This window comes from Martes martes (genome assembly GCF_963455335.1).
Source record: "Martes martes genome assembly, chromosome: 6".
In the NCBI taxonomy this organism is placed as follows: Eukaryota; Metazoa; Chordata; class Mammalia; order Carnivora; family Mustelidae; genus Martes; species Martes martes.
The window spans coordinates 138,728,101-138,750,254 of record NC_137893.1 but is presented as its reverse complement, the minus strand read 5'-3'; the positions used below and the strand labels follow the sequence as shown (position 1 = coordinate 138,750,254).

General features: G+C 42.1%; 1 protein-coding gene across 2 annotated transcripts in view; it reads left to right on the top strand.

The window, feature by feature from the left end:
• Positions 1–22,154, top strand: part of KIF13A (kinesin family member 13A) — a 199,194-nt gene that overhangs the window by 75,922 nt on the left and 101,118 nt on the right. For both annotated transcript variants that reach the window (XM_080806364.1, XM_080806363.1), the window contains exon 3: positions 6,718–6,730. In XM_080806364.1, the coding sequence (XP_080662490.1) occupies positions 6,718–6,730 (13 nt within the window). The remainder of the gene's footprint in view (positions 1–6,717; positions 6,731–22,154) is intronic.

Here is a 22,154-nt window from a genome sequence, read left to right as displayed (position 1 = left end):
AGAACAAATAATCCAGTCAAGAAATGGGCAGAAGACATGAACAGACATTTTTTGCAAAGAAGACATCCAAATGGCCAACAGACACATGAAAAAGTGTTCAACATTAGTCGGCATCAGGGAAATACAGATAAAAACCACAATGAGATACCACCTCACACCAGTCAAAATGGCTAAAATTAACAAGTCAGGGAATGACAGATGTTGGCGAGGATGCAGAGAAAGGGGAACCCTCCTACACTGTTGGTGGGAATGCAAGCTGGTGCAGCCACTCTGGAAAACAGTATGGAAGTTCCTCAGAAAGTTGAAAGTAGAGTTACTCTGTGACCCAGGAATTACACTACTAGGTATTTACCCCAAAGATTTAAACACAGGGGCACCTGGGTGGCTCAGTGGGTTAAGCCTCTGCCTTCGGCTCAGGTCATGATCTCGGGGTCCTGGGATAGAGCCCCACATCGGGCTCCCTGCTCAGCGGGGAGCCTGCTTCCCCCTCTCTCTCTGCCTGCCTCTGTGCCTACTTGTGATCTCTCTCTGTCAAGTAAATCAATAAAATCTTTAAAAAAAAAAAAAAGAAAGATATAAATACAATGATCAGAAGGGGTTCCCCAATGTTTATAGCAGCAATGTCCACAATAGCCAAACTATGGAAAGAGCCTAGATGTCCATCAACAGATCAGTGGATAAAGAAGATGAGGTATAAGGTGCCTGGGTGGCTCAGTGGATTAAGCCTCTGCCTTTGGCTCAGGTCATGATCTCAGGGTCCCGGGATCAAGTCCCACATCGGGCTCTCTGCTCAGGAGCAGGGAGCCTGTTCTTCCTCTCTCTCCCTCTGCCTGCCTCTCTGCGTACTTGTGATCGCTGTCTGTCAAATAAATAAATAAAATCTTTAAAAAAAAAAAAAAGATGAGGTATATATACACAGTGGAATAGTATGCAGCCATCAAAAGTTGGAATCTTGCCATTTGAAACGACATGGATGGAGCAAAATAAGTCAGTCAGAGAAAGACAGTTACCATATGATCTTATGAATATGTGGAGTTTAAGAAAAAAGGTAGAGGATCATAGGGGAAGAGAGGAAAAAAATGAAACAAGATGAAACCAGAGAGGGAGACAAACCATAAAAGACTCTTAATCTCAGGAAACAAACTGAGGGCTGCTGGGGAGGGGAGAGGATAGGGTGGCTGGGTGATGGACACTGGGGAGGGCATGTGCTATGGTGAATGCTGTGAACTGTGTGAGATTGATGAATCACAGACCTGTACCCCTGAAACCAATAATACAGTATATGTTAATTTTAAAAAATGTTCAAAAACAAAAAAATGAAGGGAGCAGTCCTTTGTTAGCTGAGGTGCAGAACTATTGTCAGAAGAGCAGATAGAAAGAAAATCCAGTACACATTGACTTGGGCTCAGAAACTCCCAGGCCCAGCCACATTGTCTCAACATGTGGAGATACCATCTAAAAAACGCCTTTTGCTAATAAACTTAAAAAAAAAAAAAAAAAGGGAAGAAGGAAAGAAATACATGTCCGTGGACTCATCTCCAGGAGAGAGATGTCATTTAGCTCTGTATCTTTCTGATACAGGTTATGGCAATTTTCGACGTCCAATCAATAAAGTAATTAACACATGCATGAGAAATTCCTCTTTCAGGAGACCCTGATCTGTCACATCTCCTGAAGCGTTGACTCATGTTAGGGCTCATGCACATTGGGGTCTTTGGGCATCTAACTTCTGAGTAGCTAACTATAGTTGATGCAGTGCAAATAGTGGATAGAAGACGCCTTGTCCTGTAAATCTTCCAACATGAGGTTTGAGGAAAGCACTACAACTACATCGGGTTATTGTGGTAATACGCTATTTTATACTGCTTTATTTCAGTTGTTTGTTAAACTTCCCATGTCTGGACTACCTACTAAAGGACAAACTCTTCATTTCAGGACCTGGCCCAGTATAGATCTGCCTTATCTTTTCAATCCTGTTTCCATGTGTGTGGCTTCTCTAGTCCTATCAAACTCCCTTTCCGAATTTAGTTGACTTCTGAAACTTTTGAGGGTTTGACCCTTGTTAACCTCCAATTGAACTTCCCCATATGAAATGCTGGTCTACAGAAATATCTATTTTTAAATAAGTCATTGAAAACGGGTGACTTTCTTGCCACCAAATTTTGGGGTTGTGCTGGTAATCAAAGAAAATACTCACATCTGGATTATGTTTGACTCAGTAATGTAAAAAATTAGTTCTGAGTTCTTATAAGTAGCACATGGCGTGACCTGTGCTTTTGAGGAGTTGAAATTTTAAGGCTACATGAGATTCAAAGATAGAATTTCTGAAGGCTACAGGACTTGATGTGCGTGAAGGAGTGCTAAGCTGTTTCGTTGACCACAGAGATCCTGGGGTATCCTATCAGCAGTGGTAAAGGCCAAGGTAGTCTCCAACAATGCTTGTGGAATTGGGATAGTTGAATTGAGCTTTGAGCCGTGTCTGGTCAAACTGGGAGACAGAAATGGCATCAAGGCATGAAAATGACGGGGGTAGTGTGGTGGATATACCTGGTGTGAGTGACCTTGAAGAGATCCATTGACTTGCTTATCTGAGAGAAAGGCAGCTTTGGTGTTTGGCCAAGTAGAGCTACTATCCTTGTACATCAGCACCTCTTTTTTTTCTTTCTTTCGTCGTCGTCTTTTTTTTTTTTTTTTGAAAGTGGGAAAAGTCAATTTATTTTCACATATAATAAGTGTTACAGAAATTTTTTCAAATGATACACTTACTGAAAATAGTATATTTCATTTAAAAATCACTTCCTCATGGACCAGACAAAATTATGAAATGACTCAAATATTACTGTGAAACAGTTCCTGAGTAGGAAGAGGTTGGAGACATTCTAGTCCAACCCCCTCATTCTATTTTATTTCATTCTTTACATTTTGCATATGGTCCTCAGGTGACCTGGCACACAGAGACCACAAACAGAACGGCTCAGATTTATTGAGGGAATATTGAGTGCCCGCCCGGCAATGCATCTCCTTCTTGTCTCTCCAAATCCTGCAATCTAGAAACGCAACCTTGTTGGCTTCTGAAACAATCAGATTGTGCTCAGTTTATTTCTTTGGAATACACACACACCCAAAATCTCATGATAACTTAACATAGGATCACGTGATTAGAAACAATTACTTTTTTTGAAGATGAATGAGAAGGTGGGCAGTGGAGAGCCTGATTGCTACCCAGGCGGTTCCCTGAGTGTCCACGGAATGTTCCACTTTCTGATGAGTCAGCATCAAGCCTGGGCCCTTGGGTCAGTGAGGTCGATGTGAAGTGATGTTCTTTGTAGTTGATTGAATGTTTGGCCAAGGACGTTGCCTCTCTCTGAGCCATGCCGTTATCTGTAACGGGCTGGACCTTACTGAGAGTTTAGGAAACTCTTTGATACGCCTTTACCGATACAATCAACAAAGGCCTTAATTTTTAAAAATATGAATATTGATGTTTCTGATAGATGGTTTCTCTTATTCATTCCTTTTCATATATATGTATGAAAACTTTTATCTTTACATTGTAATCGCATATTCGTTTTTTTCAAAGGGTAGCATACTATATTTAGTTATAGTGTAAGTATTACTCATATCGGAAAATTTTTTCTTCACAACTACCGGCAAATGTCATGTAGCCTCTGGGGATTGGGGTAGTAAATCATGGTTCTGAATTAGGATCACTTAGTTATTTGTCTCTCCTTTTTTTTTTATTTTTTTATTTTTTTAATTTATTTGACAGAGAGATCACAAGTAGGCAGAGAGGCAGGCAGAAAGAGAGGAGGAAGCAGGCTCCCCACCCAGCAGAGAGCCCGATGCAGGGCTCGATCCCAGGACCCTGAGATCATGACCCGAGCCAAAGGCAGAGGCTCAACCCACTGAGCCACCCAGGTGCCCCAGTTGCTTGTCTCTTAATTCACATCTCAGGAAATCTTTACCAGTTAATGAGCTATAGTTTTGGTTCATTAAGGGACTTGCTTTTCCCTATTTATTAAGGATCTTTGTTCTAAACTAAATGGTTATAGTGAATGTGGATAGTAGCAGGACCATTTAGTGACTTCCCTTTTCCCCATGCTGTTCAGTCTCCATTCTTTTTTCCTTTTTTTTTTTTTTTTTTAAAGAGAGAGAGAGGGAGGGAGGGAGGGAGGGAGAAGAGGGGAGGAAGGAGCAGAGGGAGAGGGAAAGAAATAATCTTAAGCAGATTCTGCACCTAGCCCAGAGCCCGACACGGGGCACGATCTCATGACCCTCAGATAACGAGCGGAGCTAAAAACAAGAGTCAGATGCTTAACTGACTGAGCCATCCAGGCTCCATTTATTCTCAAACAGTCCTGAGAAACACAGAAAAATGTAGCCGAAGCATATTGCCATTCCCGTATGTGCTGTCTTTCTAAGTGAAAGGGATATATTTTTAAAAATATTTATAATGCTGAAATAAGATGGGTTTCCTCAGAAGAATAAGGAAACCACATTGGAACGTCGGTGAAGATTGGATAGCTTTATTGTTCGCTCAGGAGGTAAATACACTACTGGTTCCAAACTAGCACTTCTTTGCTGCAGCGCTTATTACACAGACGTGGCCTAAAGGAAGCTCGCGAAAACTCTGGAGAGATCCCTGGGATTCCTGTTAGCTCATTCTGTCCCCATTAGGTTACTTGGCTCATCATAGTCTTAATGTGGAATGTTTATTTTATTTTATTTTTTAAAAGATTTTATTTATCTATTTGACGGACAGAAATCACAAGTAGGCAGAGAGGTAGGCAGAGAAAGAGGGGGAGGCAGGCTCCCCGTGGAGCAGAGAGCCTGATGCGGGGCTCGATCCCAGGAGCCTGGGATCATGACCTGAGCTAAAGGCAGAGGCTTCAACCCACTGAACCACCCAGGTGCCCCTGGAATGGTTATTTTATTAACTTGGTCCATGCTGTTTCGTATGATTACCTTGTTATAACCCCAGTGACTTGACTGTCCTTTGTTAAATAGAGCAGTGATTTAAATGGCTTTTAAAAAATAAAGCAAGTAAAATAAGAGAAGGTTTAGTCAAAAGTACTGTGCATGATGTTTTCATTATAGTTCTACCTGCTCAGAACAGATGCCGTCCAGAGCACTGCTGCACTTAAGGAACATTTCTTGGCAGAAACCTCAAAAGTTTATGCAGTGAGCAAAGGTCCCATTGCTTTCTTAGAATTAAACGCACTCGTGCATTTTTCTTATAACATTCATAAATGTTTATCCTGTTTGAAAGGGTAGACAGAATGTTGAGTCTTACTTGACAGTAGCCAGAGATGCCAGGTTTTCTACGTAGGGTTCCTCTCTAAAACTGGAAGATTAAAAAACCGCATTCCCCTTGTGCCCAACTGTCTGAGGTGATGGCCTAAGGGATCCTTTTGGTGCAATCATAGAATTTCGAGAAGATGATTTTCAGCTTCATCATTATGGGACTGTCGTGGTGTTCTTTGCCTACATTTAAAACTTCAGAGTTGTCTACCTGATTTTACAGTCGTGGACATTCTTCCCTTCTTGCTGAACTCCGGGTTTTATTTAGGGCCGTCAGAGCTCTGTGTGGAGCATTGGGCCCAGTGCTGGAGAAAGGTCACTGTGCTATTTTTGCCTGTACCTTTTGATTTCCATGCCCTCTGCCCTGGAAAATCCGTTTTGTTATCCTCCAGATTTTATTTCTTGTGGAAAAGGAATAAAGCCACGGGAAAAATTCCCTCATTTCTTTCTTTTTTTTTTTTTTAAGATTTTATTTATTTATTCGACAGAGAAAGATCACAAGTAGGCAGAGAGGCAGGCAGAGAGAGGGGGAAGCAGACTCCCCGCTGAGCAGAGAGCCCGATGTGGGGCTCCATCCCAGGACCCTAAGATCATGACCTGAGCCAAAGGCAGAGGCTTAACCCACTGAGCCCCAGGCGCCCCACCCCCTCATTTCTATTTCACGATAATTTCACAGTTTATGAATGGGTGATACTAGAGGTTGATTAAAAACAACCACATCAGGAAGGCTACAGACTGTCATAGGATCGCATTGCATAAAAATCATCTTTCAGCTTTTTAATTTTGTATACACGGAAAACGTTTGCAGAGCAGGTCAGGCGACTGGTTTGTTACTTTGAAAACTGTTTGCTTTTCAGAGTTTTCTCCAGGTGGTAATTTCAGTCGTTTTTGAGAAAGTAACATGCAAAAGTGAACGTTTAAAAAAGTGCCTGTGTGGCTGGTGGTGGGAGAAGGCTGTAACTTGTTCTTAAATTTCTCTTTAGTGTTGAAATACGGGAAAATAGTTGAGAGCCGTGGCTTTTATTTATTTAAAGAGTTATTCGTTCATTTGAGAGAAAGGGAGTAGAGGGAGGAACGGGGGGAGAGAGAGAATCTCAAGCAGACTCCCCACCGAGCACAGAGCCCATTGTGGGGCTTGATCCTATGACCCTGAGATCATGACCTGAGCTGAGACCAAGAGTTGGATGCCTAATCGCCTGAGCCAGCCAGGGGTCCCATTAAACAAATTTTATCACTTGAGGCAGTAAAGTGAATTTTGCTTCTCATCTTTGTGAAATAGAAGACCTTTCAGATCATGTTATCAAGATGCTGAGTTTCCCTTATGTTTTTTTCTCTTTCATTGCTTCCCTCTGATGTGGCTGCTGTGTTGACAACCCTTTCTACTTTGGCTGCTGAATTTTTGTTTCCATCATTAAGGAAACCTCCCAAGGTAAGCAGTTGATGTGGAATTTGGCGTGCATACTAAGTGTGCAAACATCCAGGACTTCATTCATCACAGTAACCCATGTGGAACACCTCTCCCATTGAGAAGAAAAATCGACATTCTAATTAAAATTTAAACCATGAAAAAACAATTTATGTCAGTAACGACATAAAGTTAGAATGCTCCTCTACATTTGCAAAACATTTTCATACATTATTTTATTCCAGACCATAATGCTCTGGTCCTCAGAGCAAAGCAAAGCAAGTTCTCCTTGCTCTGGCCAGTCTTCAATGGTTTGTTTACCAGGGAATAACCCATAAGTTAGAGAGTAGGTGGGGGAAAGAATATGAGAAGGGGGATCTGACTGATCAACTCCTGAATAATTGAAGGCTGATTTTGTTACCGGTGAGTATTTTATTGGGTATCAAAGGGACACTTAGTGCCAGAAGGAAGGAGAAATTCAGGCAGTCCCTGACCAGTAATGCTGGTAATAACTTTAGTCTCTGAGATGGAGTCAAGACAGGCTGATCACCCCCCCCCCCCATTACGTGGTCAGAATCTAAGACATGCCGGGGAGGGTAAGGCATCTAGAGTAGATTCAGCTCACTTGCCTCTCAGGCTATAAAGAAAAATCAAACTTAGCTTTTACAAGTGGAAACCCACCAAAAATGCTAAATATTATCCTTTATGGTTACTGAAGGCAAGATAGGAATTGTCCTTGGCACTAAATGTTTCAGCTCTAGCACGGAAGGTCCACCTTGAACAAATAGTACGAGATCTTTTAAGAACAAGGAAATACATGATGTTATAGAAATGTGGGCACTGGCATCAAGCCAGCCCTGAGGAATTAGAAGGTTCTCCCTGAGCACTTCCTGACGGGGACATAGTCCCAAAAAGCTGCGACCAAAAAGGTATTTCTGCTACTCAGAAAGATGTGAGTTTCCCCCTAAGTAGCTTTTCCTTCCCTTCCTGACAGGGACGTAGTCCCAAAAAGCTGCGACCAAAAAGGTATCTCTGCTACTCAGAAAGATGTGAGTTTCCCCCCTAAGGAGCTTTTCCTTCCCTTGCTGTTGGTCCAAGAGCTTTCAGAGCAGATTGTCGACATTGTGATGCATTTAATTCTTTCCCCACAGAAAAAAGCAATGAAATCCTAAGCAGTTTGACATATGGCTCCTTCGTGAAGGAGAAGCACTGAAATTAAGGGGCACAAAAACACATTTTAAAAAAATCACTAATCTCTTTATACATAAAGATTTTCTGGGTTATTTTCTATTCAGTCTATAGAGCTTAGTGATTTCCTGAAGGCTTCTATTGATAGTTCCTAAGAAGTACCATGAAATTTTCAAAATAAAATCAATGTGAAATCACCACATCTGAGAAGTATACATATCATAAGGCACATCTGAGAAGTATAAATATGGTCTTGATATAAGTGACACAATAGAGTCATATTTTGAAAAAAAGACATTAAAATAAATAAGGTCTTTTCTTGCAGAAGCTGTAAACATTACAGCAAACAGGAAAGGGAAAAGTGTTTTTCATGATGATTACTTAAATGAAATCTTACTGATTTTAAACAATGAGAGTTTTTGCAAATGACATATGTGATAAAGGGTTACTATCCAAAATCTATAAAAAACTTACCAGACTCAACACACAAAAAACAAATAATCTAGTTAAAAAATGGCCAGAAGACATGTATAGACATTTTTCCAGAGAAGACATCCTGATGGCTAACAGACAATGAAAAGATGTTCAACAGCACTCACCATCAGGGAAACACAAATCAAAACCATGATGAGATCCCAGCTCACACCTGTCAGAATGGCTAAATTAACAACATAGGAAACAACAGATGTTGATGAGGATGTGGAGGAAGGGGAACCCTCTTGTACTGTTGGTGGGAATGCAAGCTGGTGCAACCACTCTGGAAACAGTATGGAGGTTCCTCAGAAAGCTAGAAATAGAACTACCCTGCAACCCAGCAATTGTACTACTACATATTTACCTAAAGGGTACAAAAATAGAGATTTGAAGGGGTATATGCACCCTGATGTTTATAACAGCATTATGAACAATAGCCAAGCTATGGAAAGAACCCAAGTGTCCATTGACTGATGAATGGATAAATAAGATCTGCAGATATACAATGGAATATTACTCAGCCATCAAAAAGAATGAAATCTTTAAAAAAAAGAGAATGAAATCTTGCCATTTGCAATGACATGGATGGAGTTAGAGAATATAATGCTAAGCAGAATAAGTCTGAGAAAGACAAATACCATGTGATGTCATTCATATGTGGAATTTAGGAAACAAAACAGATGAACATATGGGAAGAGGGAATAAAAGAGAGAGGGAAGCAAACCATAAGAGACTCAATGATAGAGAACAAGCCTGACGGTTGATGGAGGGTGGTGGTGGGGAATGGGATAACTGGGTGATGGACATTAAGGAGGGCACCTTTTATGATGAATACTGGGTGTTATATGTTAAATAATGAATCACTGACTTCTCCTGAAAACAGTATTACACTAGATTAACTAGATTAACTAGAATTTAAATAAAAATTTGGATAGGGGCGCCTGGGTGGCTCAGTGGGTTGAAGCCTCTGCCTTCGGCTCAGGTCGTGATCCCGGGGTCCTGGGATCGAGCCCCGCATCGGGCTCTCTGCTCAGCGGGGAGCCTGCTTCCTCCTCTCTCTCTGCCTGCCTCTCTGCCTACTTGTGATCTCTGTCTGTCAAATAAATAAATAAAATCTTTAAAAAAAAAAAAATAAAACAGCTTTTTAAAAATGGAAAAAAAATAACTAAATAAAACAGATTTTTTTTTGACATGAATAATTAGCAAAATCATCAAAGACTGGTTGGTTCAATTTAAGAAGAAATTTTTCTGGGAAGGGGGCAAAATGCTACATGAATGAGACCTGATACTAGCATTCTGATGGGGGTGGGGGAGAGAACATAGGCACAATTTAGTATAAAATCAGTTGTGTTAAGGGCCACAAGAGGCATAATATTCATGGAAGTCATAGGATGAAGGGTCTCATTCTGACTTCTGCAGATCTGAGGACAGATAAGACTGGAACTAATATTAAAACTTATGCTTGAAGGCACTGGAGAAATTCCAAGTTAGTGAAGAATTACCAAATAAGATCCAAGAGATGGTGGAAATTTAGAGAGGTCAGCCTGGTTTTTGAGTGTATGCCATTCACATAGAGCAGCTTAAAGGCAGAGCAGTGTTTCTGACTGTATCGTGTGATCTGGTGAGCCTAAGAGGACACAAATGCTGGAGTTCATGACCTGTACCCCTGAAGCAAATTATACATTATATGTTAAAAAAAATTAAAAATACATAAAAAAGAAGTGTTAGAGTTCAGAGTTTATCAGAGGTAGAATCCTTGGTAAACTCTTTATACTTCGGGTTGGCAAAGTAGATTGAGGTGCAGCTATGGGTGCGGTATAAAGATGAAACAGAACTAAACCTGCCTTCACATGGATTACTGTGTGGTTATAAGTTCTTTGTGTGATCAGGAAGTCTCAAGCACTAAAATTAGATCAAAGTGATTCTAGAATGGGACGTTCCCACAGGCACCTGGCAGAAGCAAGTGTAATCCCAAGTCTCTAAAGATTCCACAGACCATTTTTTTAAAAAGATTTTATTTATTTATTTGAGAGAGAATGAGAGACATCAAGCATGAGAGCGGGGAGGGTCAGAGGAAGAAGCAGACTCTCTGCTGAGCAGGGAGCCCGATGTGGGACTCGATCCTGGGACTCTAGAATCATGACCCGAACCGAAGGCAGTTGCTTAATCAACTGAGGCACACAGGTGCCCCTCCACAGACCATTTTAAAAATACAGTGTCTGGCACACAATCAAAGAGGTGCATTACGAGATAAGGCAACATGAACAGGAAATAGCAAAAATAATAAAAAGTAGAAATAGACCCACAGATGCTTCAGATGTTCAATCTGTTAAACATGAACTTTAAAGTAACCATGCTTATTATATCTAAAGTGATAAAAGATAAGACTTCAAAATTTTGGGGAGGACTAGAAATTATAAAAAGTGACCAAACAGATTTGGAAAATAACCCAGTAGAAGTTCTCACCCTGACAGTCCCCAAACCAAAATTAAGAACTTAGTGTTTGGGTTTAGCAGCAGACTTGATGCAGCTGAAGAGAGAATTAAAAAACTAGAAAATAGGTTAGCAGAAATACCTAAATGAAATATAGAAGAGACAAATTGTGCTGGAACAACTGAACATTAGTATTCAGAGAAATGAATTTAGATACAGACTTTATACCCTTCATAAGAATTAACTCAGTTTGGATTGTAGACCTAAATCTGAGATGCAAAACTGTAAAACTTCTAGAAGATAGTGTGGGGGAAATCTAAGAGATCTTGGCATTGCTGATGACCTTTTAGATGCAACATCAGAAGTATGACCTGTAAAAATAAAATTGATTAGTAGAATTCATTAAAAGTACAAACTTCTGCAAAGGCTCTGTGAAGAGAATGAAGAGAAATCCATAGACTGGGAGAAAAGGTTTACAAAACATATCTGATAAAGGACTCTTATCCATCATATACAAAAAAACTCTTAAAATTCAACAGTAAGAAAATGAACTACCCAATGAAAAGATGGGCAGAAGACCTGAACAGACACCTCACCAAAGAAGGTATACACATGGGAAACACACAGATGAAAAATGGTTAACATCATATGTCATTAGGGAATTGCACATTAAAACAACGATGAGATGCCACTGCACACCTCTTAGAACAACTAACATCTTGACAATACCAAGGCTGGTGAGGAGCTGGTGTGGAGTGCCAGGAACTGTCATTCATTGCTGGTGAGAATGAAAAGAGGTATAGCTACTTTGGAAGGCAGCTTGGAAGTTTCTTACAATGCCAGACATATTCTTATCATTTAGCTATGTAATAATGCTTCTAGGTTTTTGCCCAGATGAGTTGAAAATCATTGTCCATACAAAAACTATACGTGAATATTTACAGTGGCTTCATTTATAATTGCCCAAAACTGGAAGCAAGCAAGATGTTCTTCAGTAAGTAAATGGATAAAAAAACAGTGGTATATCCATACAATAGAATACTGTGTGAATTATCAAGCCATGGAAAAAACATGAAGGAACTTTAAATGCATATTGATAAGTCAAAGAAGCCAGTCTGAAAAGGCTATATACTGTATGATTCCATCTATATGACATTCTGGGAAAGGCAAAACTACAGACATTACAAAAATTATGGTGTACCTGGGACAGGACCCCACAAAATATGGCAGCTGCAGAACGACTGTTGGATGTGTGAGGAGAGAAACGAAAGAAAGAGATTGGCTGGAGCAGAAGGACACTCACCAGTTGAGCAGAAAAAAAGGTTCGAGTCCAGCTAAGTTATTACTCCCGTTCACTGATGGACAGAGCCACTTTGCTGGATTAAGCCAGAGAACACAATGTGTCCTGATTCTATTCTCAGGATGACCCAAATATCTGGCTGGTTCATTATCCAGATGCTTGTGTCCGGCTTGACCCCAAAGTGCCCATGAGATTTTACAAACCTCACCAGCAACGTGGATTCTCTTGTCATTGATTTGTGTTTTAAGGAATTTTTTCTGTGTGTGTAGTTGGTTTGGGCAGTTGTTGAAATTTTGTCTAATTGTTGAAATTTTCTCTGGTTATGTGATAATGGTAAATATCATAGTCACCTAACTGCAATATGTGCTGTTTCTATTATTGTAGGGATTTTATGCATTTTACTTAGAGATGTCCTAAGGTAGGGTTACTGATTAGGAGAAGGGAGGGGCTATCATTCTGACTATTTGGGGGAGTTAGCACTGTTCTTACTCAACTGTTGTGCAGGAGAGGTCTCATATTCTTTATATTTCTCCCCGGTACTGTACTCTTAGAATGCCATTTCCATTGTTACTATTAATAGTATCTGCCTTTAAATCAGTACTTATAATATGCCAGATTCACTTTAAATCCAAATTAAAATTCAGTGAAAACTTGGTTGCCTTCAAAGAGAAAAAAAAAAAATCAGTGGTTGCCAGGGGGGAGTGAGAGGAGAGAAGAGTTGAATAGGTGAGGCATGGGATGTTAGGGCATTGAAACCATTTTGTGTAATACTGTAATAGGGGATATATGACATTATGCATTTATCAAAACTCAAGAACTGTGTAGCTCAAAAGAGTGAACCCTAAAGTAAACTATGAGGATTAGTTATTAATGATTTATCAGTATTGGCTCATCAGTTATAACAAATATAACACACTACTTAGGTTGCTAATAGATGAAACTGATGGGAGGCACCCCAAAAAGAGGAGGTATATGGGACCTCTGCACCATCTGCTCAGTTTTTCTGTATACCTAAAACTGCTTTAAAAATAGTCTATTATTTTAAAAAATCATTTATTGTACCAACGGAATAAAAAAGAAAAACCGTATGATCATCTCAGTAGATGCAAAAAAAGAACATGTAGGGTGCCTGGGTGGCTCAGTGGGTTAAAGCCTCTGCCTTCGGCTCAGGTCGTGATCTCAGGGTCCTGGGATCGAGCCCCACATTGGGCTCTCTGCTCAGCAGTGAGCCTGCTTCCTCCTCTCTCGCTGTCTGCCTCTCTGCCTCCTTGTGATCTCTGCCTGTCAAATAAATAAATAGAATCTTAAAAAAAAAAAAGGAATATGTGACAAAGTTCAACACTTATTTATGAACAAACTTGAACCAAGCTAGAGAGACGCAGAAACTTAGCGTTGTTAATGGCGTCCGTTAAAAATCTACAGCTGTCATCATACTTAGTGGTGAACGACTGAGCACTTTACACCTAAGGTAGGGAATAGGCAAAGATACTATTTTAGCCACTTCCACTTAGCATTGACTGCATGTCTTAGCCAGTGCAATAAGGCAAGAAAAAGAAATAAAAGATACTCAGATTGGAAAGGAGGAAGCAAAAGCATCTTTATTTACAGGCAATATAGTCACATACCTGGAAAACATTAAGAAATCTCCAAACAAGTTCTTAGAACTTATAAATGGCAAGGTGGCAAAGGTCAAATATAAATTATATTTTTCTGTACTATACTAATGAACAATCAGAAAATAAAATGTAACAGAAGCCCAATAATTTACAGTAGCTTCAGAAACATTCAGTACTTGAGGATATACTTTCAAAAGTGCACAAGACCTTTTTATTAAAGCCTCACATATATTTGGTCATTTGATTGTAGATGGATGTGCCAAGAGAGGAGCATCAACTGTGTTCATAGAATAACAGGGCACAGAGCTGGACATGAAAGGGAGTCTTGGGTGACAGATCTAGAAAGAGGTTGAACGCAGATCCAGCTCTGGAAGGCCTTGGTGCCAGGGTTGGCCGTTGGTGCCTTCGGTGTGTCTCTACCACCTATTTTGACCAAAGCAGTGGACTAGTTAAGGCTCTGGTTCAGTAGGTTAATGTGAAAGCAGAACATAAAGTGAATTGGTTTTACTTGGAGGAGTGGAGGAGCTGGAGATGGCATTCCATAAAATGTTCCAGGAAGGAGGTAGGAAGGGCCTGTACTGATGCAGTGCCAGGAGACTGGAGAAGAGGAAGGGTCAAATTATCAAAATGTTGCAGAAATAGAGTATCCAGGACTTGGATCCTGAGAACATACAAGAGACAATATAACAAAGAGGGTCAGAGTGGGCTTTGGAGTTTGAAACAGAGCGGCTGGAAATCCAGCAGGAATTCAAGAAGAAAGAGCTGGCTTGGTGCAGGGAGAAGTTGATGAGTTGGGTTTGAGAGTGGGTTGAATTGGGAATGGTTGGGAAAGCACTGGGTAGGGATGCCCAGCGGTTATGCAAGGTTTGCAGTCTCTGCCCTAGGAAGGTTGGGTACATTCTGGTGAGGAGGAGAGAGGAGACGGAAGGAAGGGCCATCTACTGTGTCGTCAAGGAAGAGAGGATTGAGAGGGACAGAAGACATGAGAGAACGGAGTCTGGGCCTTGGGACTCGTCCTGCTGTGGAGAGTGGGGAGAGGAGGAAGAACCAGTAAACGTTAAGGGGAACCAGACATCCACATGGGGCCCAGCTCGTGGTGGTGACATCTAGGAGGATACCTAGACACTAGTTCGTTCCAAATTAGGTTTCTTTTGTTCTAAAAGTTATTTTTTCTGGTGTTAAGTTATTTTTTCTGGTGAGAAGATGAAGATACTTCTCTGGTTGACTTTTAAAAATTAGATCAAAAATTTTTTTAATGCTTTGTGTATGTCGCATGTTAGGGTGGAAAGGGAAATTTATATTTGTATAAATTGTCCTGCGCTATGTATTTGACTGTTCTCTTCAGCAAGTTTTATATTTTGTAAGTGTGTACTCCTGAGCAGAGACATTAATTTTAGCACAGTCCAAGTACATACCTTTAATCCTCTCACCAGTAGCTCTTACGAAATGTTTATAGGAATGTGTCCTATTTCCCTTAAAAAGAAAAGCATTTCGACAAACATAGAGACACCTGCTTTATGCCTCCTTGTTAAAACAAAACAAAGCAAAACAGAAAACAAAGAGGCTTTGTCTCATAAATTTCAGTATTGAGGTAGGTGTGTTTTTCTTTATCAGTGCGACTAGTTTTGAGCCCAGAGTTTTGTCTTAGGCGTATTATTGCTCGTTGGTTCAGCCACCTTCTTATAAACTTTGGATTTTGGCAGGAGGTGGTACAGAGGGAGAAGACAAGTGTGTAGAGAATCACTAATTATGCCATTATGCATGCTCTGTTGCTGAAGAACAGGGATGTGTCCTCAGTCCCAGTAGCTTTGCCTTTAGAAAGGAGCAGGTTCCAGTTCTCCCTGTCGGACCTCACAATGTCTGTCATGTTCTAGGAACCTTCACTTTTCATGCTTTGTCATGTCTGGCACAAGTGTCTTACTTTCCTGAGGAGCTGTATTAAGATGCACAGAGGAACAAGTGAGTTCTTCCTCCTTTTCCTGTTTTCTCAGACCATTCAGGCCCTTTTATTCAAAGAGGAGATTGATGGGAAGGAGTGAATTTGGCCAGAACCGTCCAGAGCTTGGCTCCAGTCCTAGGCCTTCTGATCGCCTGTACGTTCTGTTACACCACGTGCGTGTCAAGCAGGTTTTCTGTTTGTTGGGTTTTATGGAGCAAAGATAGGAGGAAGCAGGAAGAAGGAAGAGTTTGAGGAAGATCTAAATGTCTGCAAGATTGCTTCCTTTTTTTACTCAGTTTCCTTTTTTTTCTGTAACTCTCCATCGTTGTGTTTAATACCTCAGAAATCGGTGGATGATTTATTTGAACAACTTGATGTTGTTAATTAAACTCACCGTAACTGTTTTTGAATTTATAAGCGTGATTAGGAACTCCTGAACTTCAAGGTGTTTGATCCCTTCTATATGTCCATAATTTTGTCAGCAAAATCATGAGCAGAAGAAAATGATGTTACAGTGCAGGTAGTATCCTTTGAGGAGTCAAACCAGTGTACCCCAAATCTGACTTTGCAGAAATCGCTCAGAAGAAAGGAGGGGACAGTCTTGTGATGTACAGCTTACACGATCTCATTCACTTTTTATGGCTTATGACTGTCGTTATTTTCTGTTGCCTCCCCCACTTCACTTGGTGAATTTTCGAAAACCAAGGGTTGGCCTCCCCTGAGAGGAGCTCCAGACCTACGCCGTCTGGGACAGCCGCCGTGCAGCCACATGTGAATTTTGAGCATGTGCTGAGTGACTGGTCAGGACTGAGATGTGTCACCCATGCAGAAGGCACATCACACATCAAAGACTTAGGATGAGAAAAAAATATATAAGGTAACTATTTTGGATAGATTAGGTTAAGTAAAAAATATCAAACATTTTGTTTCATCTCTTCAGTTTTGTAACGTGGAACATTTTAAATTACACACGTGGCTTACATCATGCTTCTGTCGGACAGCACTGTTTGCGGCCAGACACATGGCCGAGGATGCAGCATCTTTTCGGCATCTGTGCTGAGCCCTGTGCTAGCTGCTTCAGTTCAGTGCGGCAGCCCTGCCGCCGTCCCTTACACTTCTGCCTTGATACCCGTGTCCGAGAGCATGGCTCTGCATAAACTCAGTGTTAGCATCGCCTTCCTGCTATGTGTTTTTCCTAGGAATCATTTTTTTTTTCTTATCCATTCAAAAGTCATTTAGTAGACAAGTATTCATTGAGAACATCTGTGAAAAGTCTTGTGCGAGCAGGTTGTGGGGTTGAAGAGGTGATTTAACTGGTGGTCCCTGCGCTCTAGAAATCCACCTGGGGGGCTCAGTTGCTTAGGCATCTGCTTCGCCTCAGGTCATGATCCCAGGGTCCTGGGGTGGAGCCCCGCATCGGTCTCCCTGCTCAGCGGGGAGCCTGCTTCTTACTCTGCCTCTGCCTGCTGCTCCCCCTGCTTATAAATAAAATCTTTAAAAATAAATAAAGAAACCTTCAGCCCCATAGGTAACAGAAAATAGATTATGATAAACGTCATTCACTAGCTCAGTATTTTACGACTTCAGAGGAAGAAAGGCTTCACAGCTACAAGTGGTTTGAGGAATTCTTCACGTATGGGTGTTGTTTCAAAAGGCAGAGACATGGGACAGGAATCAAGATGTATTTGAGGAACAGAAACAAGGTTAATTGATGTTAAAGAAAAATTGTTTCTCTAGTCACAACACTGATCCAGACGTGTGGCATTTCCACAGTAAGTGATTCTCTAATTCTCTTCGGACGACAGGTGGATATCCCGTAAGGCAGTTCAGCTGACACTAACCATCCGGAGTTAGCCCAGATGGCATAGGTTAAGGACTCGGTCCCACTTGAGGCGCTGCAATCCCCAGTCGTGTGTCCCCAGGTTACCCACACTTCCATCTGACTTTGCTACAAATCAGGGCTTCCCAGGACACCCTCCTCAGGTTCAGGAATTTGCTAGAATGGCTTACAAGACTCAGAGAAACATTTACTTAGGTTTGCTGGCTTATTATAAAGGCTACAGTTGAGCAGCCAGAGAAAGAGGTGTGTAGGGCTAGGTCTGGAAGCGTCCCAAGCACTGGACCTTCTGTTCCTCTGGAGTTGGGGTGTGTCACCCTTCTAGCACGTGGATGCATTCACCAAACCTGAAAGCCCTCTGGATCTTGTTATTTCGCTGTGTTAATGGAGATTTCATCCTGCAGGTATGATCAGTTATTCTAATCTCCAGCTCCTCTCCTTTCCCCAGAGAACTGGGGGGTATGGGGCTGCAAGTTCCAAGCTTCTGGTCAAGGCTTGGTCTTTCTGGCAGCCAGCCCCCACTGTGAAGCTATCTAGGAGTCTACCAGCAGTTGCTTCATTTAGAACAACAGAGGCCTCTATCACTAGGGAAATTCCAAGGGATTTAGGAGTTCTGTGTCAGAAATAAAGGCCCTTGTGTCACTCACAAAATTCCAAGGGACTTAAGAGCTCTGTATTGGGAACCAGGGAGGAAAACCAGGAATATATTGGTTTCACATATCACAGCTGCCTTGGGAAGTGCAAAGTCTGGTTGGATTGTGGAAAGCAGTTGCGGATTAAAATACTGGGAAAAGGGGCGCCTGGGTGGCTCCGTTTGTCAGGCGTCCCGATTCTTGATTTTGTCTCAAGTCATGATCTCAGGGTTGTGAGATCAAGCCCCATGTTGGGCTCGAGCTCAGGGTGGAGTCTGCTTGATGTTCGCTCCTTCTCCCTGTGCGCCCCCCACCCCGACGCATGCACTCACGCGTGCGCGCGCGCACACACACACACACACGCACGGGTGCTCTCTGTCTGTCTCAAAAAATAAAGTGAAGAAAACTGGGAAAATAGGTAGCTTATGGAGGGTTTGGGCGTCTGGTCTCAGTCTGGTAGGCTGTGAGGAGTCATTTAGGATTTTTGTTTAAGAAAGTTACGTGGTTACACTAATCATCAGGGAGGTGTAAATGAAAACCACAACGAGATACCACCTCACACCACCAGTCAGAATGGCTGCAGCCTTTTGATAACACAAGAAGCAGCAAGTCTTGGCAAGGACGTAGAGAAAAAGGAACCTTTTTTGCACCATTGGTGGGAATGCACACTGATGTAGCCACTGTGAAAAACAGTGTGGCGGTGCCTCAAAGAATAAAGAATAGAACCCCACTATGATCCACTGATTCCGCAACTGGGTGTTTACCCAAGAGTACAGAAACACGGACTCAAAGGCAGATAAGCACCTTATGTTTGCCGCAGCATTTCCTACAATAGCCAGATTATGGAAGCAGCCCAGTGTCCATCCATAGATGAAAGGATAAAGAAGATGTGATGTGTGTGTGTGTTATTTACTAATATATAAATAAATAAAATGTATAAATAAAATATTATATAAACATAATGTTTTTATTTATAAAATATAAAATATAAATACATAAAATAAATATACATAAGTATACACACACACACACACACACACATATATATATATAATGGAATACTATTCAGCCATAAAGAAAGAATGAAATCTTGCCATTTCCAGCCACACAGATGGATCTAGAGAGTATCATGGTAAGTGAAGTAAGTCAGTCAGAGAAAGACAGATACCATGTGATTTTACTCATGTGCGGAATTTAAGAGACAAACAGTGAAAAAAGGACAAACCGGAAACAGACCCTTAATTGTAGAGAACTAGCTGGGTCCGGGGGCGGAGGCGGGGCGGGGGGAGGGTATGGGTAAAGCAGATTTTAGAGCTGAGTGATAAAGGAATTAAGCAGGACAAGAATGGAGTATGGGAATGAGTTGGAATTCACCGCTTAGGCCCCGCATTGCTTAGACACCATGGGTTTGTACATTCACAGTGTAAAATGTGAAGCTCTGTGCTGCTGTGATATTGGTCTCAGATTGGGAAAACTCGTTCCTGCTTTCAGATTTATTGAAACTCTGGGTGGTTTCCGCCCGTGGTGCTTTTGCCCACACGGCTGTTGATACCCCCACCCTTCCTTCCGTCCTGTATTCAAGGGTGACCCAGCTGGTTACTTTTCCTTTACCGTCTCTCATGGTTACTACTTCTGCTAGTAGTCGGGAGTCTTAGCAGCTGGGAGCGACCGGAACCCAAACTAGATGGACTGGAAGATCAGAATGAGTCTGAGACGTGTGGACTAAAGGACGGGAAGCGGCTGGGGTTCACATGCGGTCGCCTCTCCGTATCTCCCCATCTCCTGTCTCCGTTCCCATGTGGGCCCCCTCATTTCTCTGTCTCACTGCTGTCCAGCTGTGTCTGCTTCTCTGGTTCATGTGTTTAGAAACATGGACTCCACATGTCCCAGATTTTACAACTCCGGTCACGCGAGAGACTGGTTTGGCTTCCTTCATCCCAAATCCCAAAATCCCAAGTCAGACACTCACTTTAGGACCAGCTAACTATGGCCAAGAGATTAGGGAACTGAGTAGTCCACTTCAAGTGCCTGTGTGCCTTTCCTGCCTCCTCCCCTGAGCAAGCATTTATAGAATATATGATTGTACGTGCCCCATAAGAACACGGCAGTACCTCCTGGGAACCAAGTGGCTGGAGTGGTAGTTAGTACAGTTCTCCAAAGTAAAGGTGCTGTTTCTCCAATAAATAAGGTATGGGGTTCTGTCCCCCTCCCCAAAAAGTGCCTTTCACTGCACCTTCTTTCCATCCCCGCTGAGGCTGAGAATTAAAACCGTTTACCTCCATCAGAATGATTTGCTAATTGGCCTCTTGGTCTCTTGTCTTCTACCCATCCGGTCCCTCATCCACATTGCTGCCACAGTGATCCTCCCAAAGTGAGAACGTGGCCCCATCATTTGCCAGCACGGGAAAGCCCGGGCTTCTCTGTAAGGTGCACGGAGTCTCCCACGGCCGGCTTGGCCAAGTTCTTCACCGTTGCTTCCCTGCCCCCTGCTCTTGCAGACACGACTCCAGTCACGCTCGCCTTCTTTTCTCCGCGGCTTCCAGCTTCCCCCTTTACCCGGAATGCCTTTCCTACCTGCCTTCTTAATGATTATCTGTCAGAGTTTACCCCCAGCTTTGCCTTCTCTAGAAACCTGAGTCTTGCCCCACTCCCTTCACCCTCCGTCCCACAGTGCAAATGTTCATCTTTGTAGGTCTACACTGCCTTCTGCATACCACACTCTTCCCTTTTCTTGGTGACTTCCCTCTATTCGAGTGTGAGGGCTTGACAAAAGGGAGGCTCTTAGCTTCATAGATGCTTATGACCAAGACAAACCAGGTCTTCAAAGAGCCACCTCCCCAGGTCCCCCTAGGAATTCAGACTGCCGTGTAGAGTGGCCACTGTAGAGCCGTGTAGAGCACTTGCCCACAGCCGTTTCCTCCAGGAGATCGCGAATTCCCTGAGATGGGGAGCCCCTCGGTGAGCAGGAGCAGGAGCAGATAGGCTTAGAGTTCATGCTGGCAAAGCCGCTCTTGCACATCACGGTGGTTGGAGATGCTCAGGGATCAGACAGGCTTCAGTGACCCGCTCTCCTTTCCGTTTTAGTCCTGCTTCTTCAAGGTTAATGACATTCAACTCCTCCTTTTTTTTTTTTTAAATGACTTTTCCCATCTCTGACTTAGGAGAAAGCGATGAAATGGAAAAGTGTTGAAACTTGGCACCAAGAGGAAAATTTCAACATGCCATGAAATAATAGAGTAATTTTGGGGGGGGGGTCTGATTGAATTCTTAGAACAGTGCGGTGAAATGCGAACAGATTTGGCACTTGTCTTTCATATTAATTGTGGCCTTTCAACTTGAAAGAATTGAATATTCGCAAGCCAGTATTTATAAAACTGGAGAAATGGGGGTTTGCGAAGAGATCTTGGGCTTAGTTTCAAAGTTGATAGTTGCCAGGACGGGCTGCCGATAGCAGCTGGGTCTGCAGATGTGAACAGTGGGTGAATTGTGCAAAGAGAGGAGGGTGACCGTATAGCAGGAGAGGAGAGAGACACACTCCTTCATGGAAAGCAAATCACGTCCACGCAGAGTAGGAAGCCTTTTCAGCTCTGGATTTGGGACGCAGGGGTGGGTGCTTTGCATGGATACTTTCACTACAGACCTCAGAAACTATAGGATCTCGTCCACTCATGGCCATGTGGACTTTGTTGCCTTTTTACTTTCCTCTCTTTACTTTGTTAAGAAAATCAATCTGTCTACTGCGTCGATACCTGTAGGAAATAAAGAAAGGAATCCGCACAGTCCTTGGCTGTGTATTAAGTATCCTTAAGAGAGTTTTCATAAAGAAGTGATATTGGAGGTGTCATTGAAAGATTTTAATTTGGAGAATTTAATGGGAGTGGGCTTTTACTCATTGTGCCAAAAATTTGATGTATATGTTTAGAAATACTTGTTTGTTGCTTTTTTTTTTTTGAAAGATTTTATTTATTTATTTGGCAGAGCAAGAGCATGAGTGGTAGGGAGTGGGAGAGGGAAAAGCAGACTCCCCAC